Here is a 9,855-nt window from a genome sequence, read left to right on the forward strand (position 1 = left end):
GCCAGTCACGGGAGGAGGAGGGCGGCGATTGACAAAGGAACGGGCTAACCAGAAGGCGCGGGGCGGGGCGGGCGGGCGGGGAGGCGTGCCTCCGCCGAGAGCGACGTCTCCCGCAGCCAACCACAACGGGGGGCGCTGCCCGGGGGCGTGGCGGGCGGGCGGGCGGCGGGCCCGGGCGCGGGGCGGCGGCGGCGGCGGCCGGAGTCGCCATGGGGCCGCACGGGGCGGCGCGGCTGGCGCTGGCGGTGGCGCTGGCGCTGGGGGCGGCGGGGGCGGCGCTGGGGCTGCGGCACCGGGCCCGGGCCCGGGCCCCCCGCGGCGGCGGCGGCGGCGGCGGCGGGTTGACGGCGGCGGCGGCGGGCGGCGAGGCCTGCGGCGGCCTGCGCGGCGTCCCGGCCGCCCTCGGCAACAACACGCATCAGGTGAGCCGGCGGGCGGGGCCGCGGGCCCGGGGAGACGGACGGACGGACGGACGGACAGGGCGACAGCCCCGAGAGCCAGCGGGGCGAGGGAGCGAGGAACCCCCAGGAGCTACCGGGGGGACCGGGGACCCCCCGCCCCCCTCCTCACCGCTCCCGGCCGGGACAGGCGGACAGACACCCCCCCCGCCCCGCCCCGCCCCGCCCCGCCCCAGCCGGCGCCCTGTGGGCTGGACGGACGGACAGACAGACAGACACACACACCTCCGCACCCTGTGCCCTGGGAGTGCCTGGTGCGGGCAGGTCGTTTCTTAAGGGAGCGGGACAGACAGTCAGACGGACAGACATCCCCCCTACATCCCCTGGGATGGACAGGCGGACAGACAGACATCCTCCCTAAGTGCCCTGGGATGGACAGGCGGACAGACAGACATCCCACCTGCGTATCCTGGGATGGACAGATGGACAGCCAGCCAGCCTCCCATATATCCCCTGGGACAGACAGTCAGACACACATTTCCCTCTGCATTCCCTGGGATGGACAAACAGCTGGACAGACAAACATCCCCCCCCTACATTGCCTAGGATGGACAGACAGATGTTTTCCCCTACATCCACTGGGATACACAGACAGACAGATAGACATCCCCCCTACGTGCCCTGGAACAGATGGACAGACAGACATTCCCTGTCTCTACATCCCCTGGGACTGAGGCAGACCCTACTCTCCCTGTGCCAGCTGGGGCAGGACAGGGCAGACTGACGGACATTCCCCTAAGAGGCAGACAGACAGACAGACAGACACTGCCCTGCATGTGCCAGCAGAGAGGCACCTGCTGCAGTGGGACAGGCTCCATGAGCAGGGACAGACAGACACCAGCCTGACGGTGGGTGGGTGGCAGAGCACCCCTTGCCCCCCTTAACCCCCCAGCAGGGAGCAGACACCCCCCACCCCACCCACCCCTGCTGCCCCCTGAGCCCCCACAGACAGACGGACAGGGCAGACAGACAGACAGACAGCACAGGGGGATCCTGACCTCATCCCCCCCACCGGGACGGCTGCGGGTTGAACATTAACCCCGGGGCTGGCACCGTTCCCTGGGGGGGGGGGGGGGGGGCGCATCTGTGCCGGAATCTGCTGGCTCTCGGCCGCCGGCTGCGCCCGCTCCGCCGGCCCGGCTGGTTGCTGCTGGGTGGCAGTGGCTTTGCCGGCCCAGTTTGACCAGTCTCTTGACTGGTCCCACACTGATTTGCATTTTTTTCCCCTTTTTCCCTTCCCTTCCCCCGCACCAGCGCCGTCCCCAGGCCCCCCGCGAGTGTCCCCAACTGCTCCCACCCCGCTCCCGTCTGGCCGCTTCAGTCCAAACCAGTGTCCCCCAGTGCCACCGAAGGGGTCTCTGGCTTGCAGGCAGCTGCCTGGCACCCTGCCTGCTCCATGACGGGTGAACGTGGGCTATGGGAGCCTTTTCTAGCGTCTTGGGGGGGGTCCCAGTGCGGCGGTGGAGGGAGGAACAGTGGGGGCTGAGTGGAGCAGAGGGGACCCTCCCGCACCCATGTTGGTGTCACTTGCCTGGGTGGGGGGCAGGGGAAGGCGCTGGGACCCTGATGTCCCCTGGGAGGGGGTGGCCATGGGGTGTGCTGCAGCCCTGCCTTGCTGGGGAGGGGGGGGGTCTGGTGCTCGTCCCCCCCACCCCGGGCGTAAGTGTGCTTTTGCCATCTCTTCCCTTGCAGTGTGTCTTCGACGATCTCAGTGGCTCCGTGTCACTCTCCTGGGTGGGCGACAGCACGGGGGTAAGCACTGCCGGGGTTCCCCCCCAAAGTGGCTGTGGTTCCCTCTGCAGGGGGGACAACAGTGGCCCCCTCCTGTGTCCGAGGGGCTGTGGGGCTGGTGGGACCTGAAGTAGGGATAGGGGGGTCTCTGGGGAGGGGATGGCCCTTCTCCTTGGGGGGAGCCCATGTCTTGGGGCGGGGGGGGCCTTGGAACTCCAGGTGTGACCCTGCCTCCCTGCCCAGGTCATCCTCGTCCTGACGACGTTCCAGGTGCCGCTGGTGATCATGAGCTTCGGGCAGTCCAAGCTCTACCGCAGGTGAGCCCCCCCCACCCTCAGGACCCCGTGGGTGGCACACTGGGGACCGGCACGCACGGCGGGGTGGGGGTGGGCTGGGAGCAGCCCCCGAGGCCCCACGCCGGCTCACCGCCCTGCCAATTCCTCCCTTCCAGCGAGGATTATGGGAAGACCTTCAAGGACATCACCAGCCTCATCAACAACACATTCATCCGGACTGAGTTCGGCATGGCTATCGGCCCGGAAAACTCGGGAAAGGTAGGAGGGGGTGGCGTGCCAGGATGCCAGTGAGCCAGGACCACCTGTCTGCACCCAGCAGCCCCCCACTTTGGGCTCGCCGGGTCGCGGTGTTTTCTTGTTTTGGAGCTCCCGGCACGGCTGAGCCCCCTGCTTCCCTGCACCCAGGTCATTCTGACGGGCGATGTGTCCGGTGGCAGCCGCGGCGGCAGGATCTTCCGCTCATCCGATTTCGCCAAGAATTTTGTCCAGACGGATTTGCCTTTCCACCCCCTGGTGCAGATCACCTACCACCCCCAAAACTCCAACTGCCTGCTGGCCCTCAGCACCGAGGTGAGGGCCAGGGAGCCAGGATGAGACCCTGGCTGGGGATGGCTAAAACTCCTGGTGGTGTTTCCCCAAGGATTGGCCGGATCGTGGCCATGTATCCTGGGCTCCATCCCCGTGCCTGGAGGAAGCATGTGGCCCCAGGATAGAGGGCGGGGGGGGGGGTGGACACAGGGTTGGGGATGGCGATTTGCAGACCCAGAGTTGTTGGGGGGGCGGTGGTCGGCCATAACCAACCTCTCGGCTCTTGCAGAACGGCCTCTGGGTTTCCAGGGATTTTGGGGAGACATGGGAGGAGATCCACAAAGCCGTCTGCCTGGCCAAGTGGTGAGTGGCTGCCCACTTTTGCAGGGTGGGGAGGATGATTTTGGGGGGGCCAATCACAGCAATCACAGGGGGACCCCTACCCACCCACCCAAACCCCTCAGAGCGATAGGATGAATTTGTAGGTGCTGGCATCCTGGGCCACCGTGCCCCACCTGCTTTCGGGTGTCCCCCCCCCGCCCCACTCTGTCCTTCTCTTCCCCAGGGGTGCGAACGACACCATCTTCTTCACCACCTACCTGAACAACTCCTGCAGTAAGTACTTCTTGATCTTGAGTCATATCTCTGGGGTCCCTATCACTTGGGGGGGGCTCTGCAGGGGCAAAGCCTCCCCACCCCAGCAGAGCACCCCACAGAGAGTGTGGTGCTCCCAGCAGAAAAGCTGGGAATACCCAGAGCTGGGACACTGGAGGGGGACATATTGGGACACTGGGGGGGGACACAGCTCCAGCGGCAGCTGACGAAGCTGGAGGAAGCTCCAGGCTCGTTAATCCACTGTCCCTTCTTCTTAAGAAGCTGATCTGGGGTTACTGGAGCTAAAGAAAACCTCCGACTTCGGCAAAGCCTTCAAGGTCATCGGCACCAAGATTTATTCCTTCGGGCTGGGAGGACGCTTCCTTTTTGCCTCCGTTATGACAGAGAAGGTCCTTGTCCCCCTTCCTGGCGCTGACGGAGAGCAGGCAGCGGTGGCTCATCCCTGCCTGCAGCTTTCCCCAGCATCCCCTTCCTCTCCCTGCGAGGAGGACGAAGGATGATGATGTTTTGATTCCCCAGGGTACCACAAGGCGCATTCACGTCTCCCTCGACCAAGGCGAGACCTGGAACATGGCCCAGCTCCCCTCTGTTGGGCACGAGCAATTTTACTCCATCCTGGCCGCTAACGATGACCTGGTGTTCATGCATGTGGACGAGCCAGGTGGTGAGTGGGACAGGGCTGTGTCTGACGGGGACAGGGACACATCCCAGGGCTGGGGAAACGACTGGAAACCTCTCTGCAGCAAGCAAGCCAGCACCTCACCGGAGCACGGGGCTCTCCATGCAGCAGTAGCTCTGCCGTGCCCTGGAGGAAGGACTTTCTTGTTAAGGCATCGCTAATTAGCAGGCTGCTTGCTCTGGTTTCCAACATGAAGGGACTGTGACCATGCTGGGTCCGCTTTGCGGCACTCGGGTTTCTCCTCATCCTGAGATGCCCCGGGAGTTTGCTGGTGCTGATGCCAGTCTGTGATGGCCCCATGGGAGCAGCCCCCCGGTCCCCCCCTCACTGCTGTCCCCATGTCTCTCTTGCAGACACAGGTTTTGGCACCATCTATACCTCTGATGACCGCGGCATCGTCTACTCCAAGTCCTTGGAACGGCACCTCTACACCACCACCGGCGGCGAGACCGACTTCACCAACGTCACCTCGCTGCGGGGCATCTACATCACCAGCGTCCTCTCTGAAGGTGGGCGGCCGTGTCTCTGTCCCTGCCTCCCCCCGGCCCTGAAACTGGGGTTCTGCCTCCCAAGAGACGGGATCTGGGACCTGGGGTTGCTGGAGGGGAACGTGACCCCGTGCAGGGGGGGTGAGGACGTGCTGGGCATCATCCTGACCCTGTCAGCTCTTCCTCCTCCTCCCACCAGACAACTCCATCCAGTCCGTGATCACTTTTGACCGCGGTGGGGAGTGGGTGCCGCTGCGGAAGCCCAAAAACACCACCTGTGACTCCACGGCCAGGAGCAAGGAAGAGGTGGGTCTGTGCCCCCCCCGGGGGTGCGGTCCTGGTGCCGTTCCCCTGGGTATCCTCCTTGGCTCCGCCAAGGGGATGCTCGGGAGCAAGCGAATCCATCCTGCAGCTCCCACCAGCGATGCCGAGGGCGTGGGGCCAGCCGTGCGTGGGCTGTGGGTCGCACCATGGGGCTGCATGGCAAGCCCTGGGCAGGCTGGGGGGTGGTTCTACGGGTCGCTCCCCAGCATCCACCAGGAGTTAATGGGTGAATCCGCCCACTCCGTGCCCTGTCCCCACGGGCTCCTGGACGGGCTCTCCTCTTGCGCTTGCAGTGCAGCCTCCACATCCACGCCTCCTACAGCATCTCCCAGAAGCTGAACGTCCCCATGGCTCCTCTCTCCGAGCCCAATGCTGTTGGCATCGTCATCGCCCACGGTACCGAGCCTCGCTGGGGTGGGTGGCGGGGACAGAGAGCCTGTATTCGCCTGTGTGTGTCCCCAACTTGTGCTATCCCCCTCTTCCAGGGAGCGTTGGGGGGGCCATCTCGGTGATGAGCCCCGACGTCTACATCTCGGACGATGGGGGCTACACGTGGGCGCGGATGCTGGAGGGGCCGCACCATTACGCCATCCTGGACTCGGGCGGTCTCATCGTCGCCATTGAGCACACCAGCCAGCCCGTCAACATCATCGAGTATGTACAGGTTCCCCTTGCTGCGGAGAGGGGGAGCTCGCTGGTTTTTGTGGGGATTGCCCAAGCAAAGGGGGGACTAGGGGGTGCTGCAGGAGGTGCCTCCCGGACCACCTGAGTGCTGATTAACCCCTCACGTGCCAGGTTCTCGACGGACGAAGGGCAGTGCTGGTATCGGTACGCTTTCTCCAAGGACCCCATCTTCTTCACTGGCCTGGCATCCGAGCCGGGGGCTCGCTCCATGAACGTCAGCATCTGGGGATTTCGGGGGAGCTTCCTCTCCCGCAAGTGGGTCTCCTACACCATCGACTTCAGCGAGCTGCTCAGCAGGACCTGTGAGAGCTGCTGGGGACAGCCGGGGGCTGGGGACAACCAGGGCTGGGGACAGCTAGGGCTGGGCTGGGGGATGCTTTTCGCCCCAGCCCTTGGTGCGGGTGATGTTAGCAGAGTCTTCCCCAGGGGAGTGTGGCCCTTGGTCCCCACCGTGGGGACGGTGTGACGGGGAAAGCGGTCGTGATTTCCACGCCCTGCTGGTGGCTCGTGCCGGGCTGCTTCCCCCCGCAGAGCAGCGTTCTGCTGAACACCGTGGCGGTGCCGTCCCCCGGGGACCCCTCCTCGGCCGTGCCGCTGAGCCCTCTCCCTTGCAGGCGAGGACAAGGACTACACCATCTGGCTGGCGCACTCCAGCAATCCCAGCATCCCCAGTGACGGCTGCATACTGGGCTACAAGGAGCAATACCGACGTCTCCGCAAGTCCTCGGTGTGCCAGAACGGCCGGGACTACATGGTGACCAAGCAGCCGACTGTCTGTCCCTGCACACTGGAGGATTTCCTCTGGTAGCCTCCATCTTCAAGTCTCCCACCTTGTCCCTGTTTTGGGCCAGATGTTACCCTCCTTTAGCCTGGCTCCCGCTGGGTCCCTGAGCGGGGTCTCAATTCCTTTTCATCTTTTTCCTGCAGCGATTTTGGCTACTACCGCCCAGAGAACCAGTCCATCTGTGTGGAGCAGCCGGAGCTGAAGGGACATGACCTGGAATTCTGCCTCTACGGCAGACGGGAGCTGCTCAAGACCAGCGGGTAAAGCTCAGCTGGTGTCGATGCTGGAGCCAGGGTTGGGGAGGAAGAGGGTGGAAACCCCAAATCCCTGGGGAATCCTTCACCCCACACCCAGAGGGGACAGATCCTGCCCCATTGCCTTAGTTCGGGGCCGGCAGTCCCTGGGAAGCAGCTGTGGGGTCACCAGGTCTCCCCTCCCCATCTCCAGGTATCGGAAAATCCCTGGGGACAAGTGTTTGGGAGGGGAGAGTCCGAGTCGGCAGGAGACGGACATGAAAAAGAAATGCACCAGCAACTTTCTCAACCCCAGCCAGCTGGTAGGTGACAGTGACACTGGCCGGGCGCAGTGACAGCGCTGGGCATCGGGCCATCTCCTGCCTGTACCCGTGGAGCCAATAAATTTGTGATGGGCAGGACTGTCCTGTCTGAATCTTCCCAGGGCCTCTTGCCTGCCTGAATCCTGGCTGGGTGCTGCAGTGACTTTGTGGCTTTTATCCCCCAGGATAAACCGGGGTGCTGGTTCTGTTTGGGGGGGATGGTGGTACCTCCCAGTTCTGGACACTTCCTCCTCTCCCTACAGGCAGCATCCACCAGCTCTACCCCCATCATCCTGGCCGTCGTGGCCGTGCTGCTCATCACCGCCATGGCCGGAGTCCTCCTCGTCAAGAAATACGTTTGTGGGGGCAGGTGAGGCGCTGAGCCAGGGCTGGATGTTCCCCCCCCCCTCACCGTAGGGCAGGGATGACACTGTCCCTCCCCAGATCTCTCAGCAAACCACCCTCCCCAGGCTGACTTTGCACTGGAGAAGCTGCGGAGCGCCCATGTGCCCCGGTGCTGCTTTCACCCAGCTCCACTCTCTGCAGGATGAGCGTGTCCTTGGGGGGGGGGGGGGGAGCTTGCTGGAGGTACAGGCAGCACGGTCACTTGTCCCCCCCTGCTCCTCCTCTGCTCCTGCCAGGTTCCTGGTCCATCGCTACTCCGTCCTCCGGCAGCACGCAGAGGCCAACGGCGTGGAGGGGATGGACGCGTTGGACCCCGGCACCCCAGCCAGCAAGGGCGGGTACCATGATGACTCCGATGAGGTGAGTGTGGGGGTCCCGGCGTCCCCCCATGGGGATCCCCCCCTTCCAATGGGTCTGCTGGGAGGCAGGACGGGCACCTATGCCGGGGACAGCGGTGGGTGACGGTCCCATCTCTCCCCAGGACCTCCTGGAGTAGCGGCACAGCAGCGCCGATGCTGGGGACACTGCTGCGCAGGCAGGGCCCCCCCGTGCAGGCAGGGCCCCCCTGCACCCGCTGCCTGCTGTGGCCGGGGGCGGCTTTGCTGCTGGGGGGGCACACACACGCAGGGGTTTAACTTAACTCCAGTTTAATATTTCCTTCCAGCGTGGGGGCTTTTATGGTCTTTTATTTTTCCCTTTACTGGGCTGTTTTATTTTAAGGACGACTGAGTAGGAACTGCCCTCCCCCGTGGGGAGCAGCCTCCTGTCCCCCCCTCTGATGGCAGCATCATTCCCGGGGTGCTGGGGATGAGCCCCGAGGTGTTACCGCTTGCCGAGGGGGGGCTCGGGGGGGCAGCAGCTAGGCTTGCCTGCAGCTCCCAGCCCCGCTGCCTGTTTCTTCTCCAAAGCAATATGAACTGGGCTGCTGCCAGGGCCCCCCCGGCCCCCCACCTTGGGGGGGGCCCCATGGCTGTGGGGTAATGGCCCAGCGCTGGCCCCCCCGGCCTCCCCCCCCCCCCCCCCCCCCGCCCCGGGCTGGCCTTGGCCGAGGGAAACGCAGCAATAATGAATTAAAGCTTGAAGCTCTTTACCAAGGGGCTGGTGGGGGCTCAGCCCTGCCGTCCCCCAGCCGGCAGCGGTGCAGGCAGGATGCAGGCAGGGCGGGAGGGGCTACAAGCAGCGCCCCCCCCCGCATGGTGGGTCGGTTCTTCGTTTGCCCCCAGCGCTGTGCCAGCCCCCACCCGCTTGCCCCCTGCCAGGTTTTGGTCCCAGCACTGTTACAGTCTCCTTACACTGGAAATCCCCTTCTTTTGGGGGGGGGGGGTGAATTGCACCCCACGACAGACCCTCCCACACCTCAGCTGAGGTGTGGGGGTTTTATCTGACCCCCCCCAGCCAGGGTGTGGGGGTTTTGCCTGCCCCACCCCCCCAAGCTAGGTCATGGGGTGCAGCGGGATGGGGGTGCAACAGGATGGGGGTGCAGACACCCCCCCATGCCCCTCAGCCCCTTGCGACCCACCATGGCTATTGCGATACGGCTGTGCTGTCATGACACATGGCTTCTGCTCTCGCCCCAGCGACTGTGCAAAGCCTGCTGCCCCCCGGCCCCGGCACGGCACAGCACACCAAGCGCTGGCGGGATGGGGGGGGCCACGGCCCCAGCACCCCTTGCATGTGCTTCAGCGTCCCCCTGGGACTCGCCTGGGGATGGGGACAGAGCGTAACCCCCCTAACGAAAAGCCATAGCCCTGCGCCCCCCCCCACCCTGGCCCCCTGCCCCAGCCTCGCTGGTGGGGCGGGGGAACCGAGGCCAGTGCAGAGTCCTGTAAATAAACCTGGATGTGTTATAACTTTGTACTGGTATTTTTCTGTATATTTGCAATATTTGGGTTATTAGAAATAAAGCCAAAACGGACCCTGTGTGCCCTGATCTGTGTTGGGGAGGGGGGGGAAACACGGGGGGGAGGGTGTCACCCCTTGCAGGGGTGATGCTAGAGGGGACCCTGGGGGTGGTGGTAATTAGAAAGACTATAATTTATTCCAGTTTAAGGCAACTCAATACAAACCCACAGCAGACGCACACGCAACATGGGAAGGAGGGGTAGCACAGAGAGGGACCGTCCATGCAAGTAGAAAAGTGAAGGTGGGGGAGGGGCACACAAAAAAAGGACCTGGGACCCCTCTGGGAGCAGCCAGTACTTACTGCAGGAGGAGGGGGGTCTCTCTGGGGCAGGGGGACGGGGGTGCGGAGAGGCATGCGTCACCCCTGGGGGGCTGGGCTGGGGATGCTCTGAATGTCACCAGGGC

General features: G+C 64.4%; 1 protein-coding gene across 2 annotated transcripts; it reads left to right on the plus strand.

Annotated features, from left to right (window-relative positions):
- Window positions 1-331: 331 nt before the first annotated feature.
- Window positions 332-9,454, plus strand: SORT1 (sortilin 1). 2 transcript variants are annotated; one of them, XM_049832794.1, is made up of 20 exons: window positions 332-422; window positions 2,151-2,210; window positions 2,433-2,506; window positions 2,641-2,743; window positions 2,891-3,055; window positions 3,303-3,376; window positions 3,579-3,628; window positions 3,887-4,017; window positions 4,148-4,292; window positions 4,661-4,816; window positions 4,995-5,101; window positions 5,413-5,515; window positions 5,605-5,773; window positions 5,915-6,105; window positions 6,418-6,607; window positions 6,731-6,847; window positions 7,035-7,143; window positions 7,407-7,513; window positions 7,785-7,908; window positions 8,030-9,454. In XM_049832794.1, the coding sequence occupies exons 3-20, from the start codon at window positions 2,475-2,477 to the stop codon at window positions 8,042-8,044; spliced, it is 2,088 nt and encodes a 695-aa protein (XP_049688751.1). In that variant the 5' UTR covers window positions 332-422; window positions 2,151-2,210; window positions 2,433-2,474; the 3' UTR covers window positions 8,045-9,454. The 2 variants fall into 2 exon arrangements, with proteins under 2 accessions (XP_049688751.1, XP_049688750.1); XM_049832793.1 differs by having other exon boundaries at window positions 374-422; window positions 3,890-4,017.
- The last annotated feature ends 401 nt before the right edge of the window (window positions 9,455-9,855 follow it).

Source organism: Accipiter gentilis, chromosome 29 (assembly GCF_929443795.1).
Source record: "Accipiter gentilis chromosome 29, bAccGen1.1, whole genome shotgun sequence".
NCBI classification, from domain to species: domain Eukaryota; kingdom Metazoa; phylum Chordata; class Aves; order Accipitriformes; family Accipitridae; genus Astur; species Astur gentilis.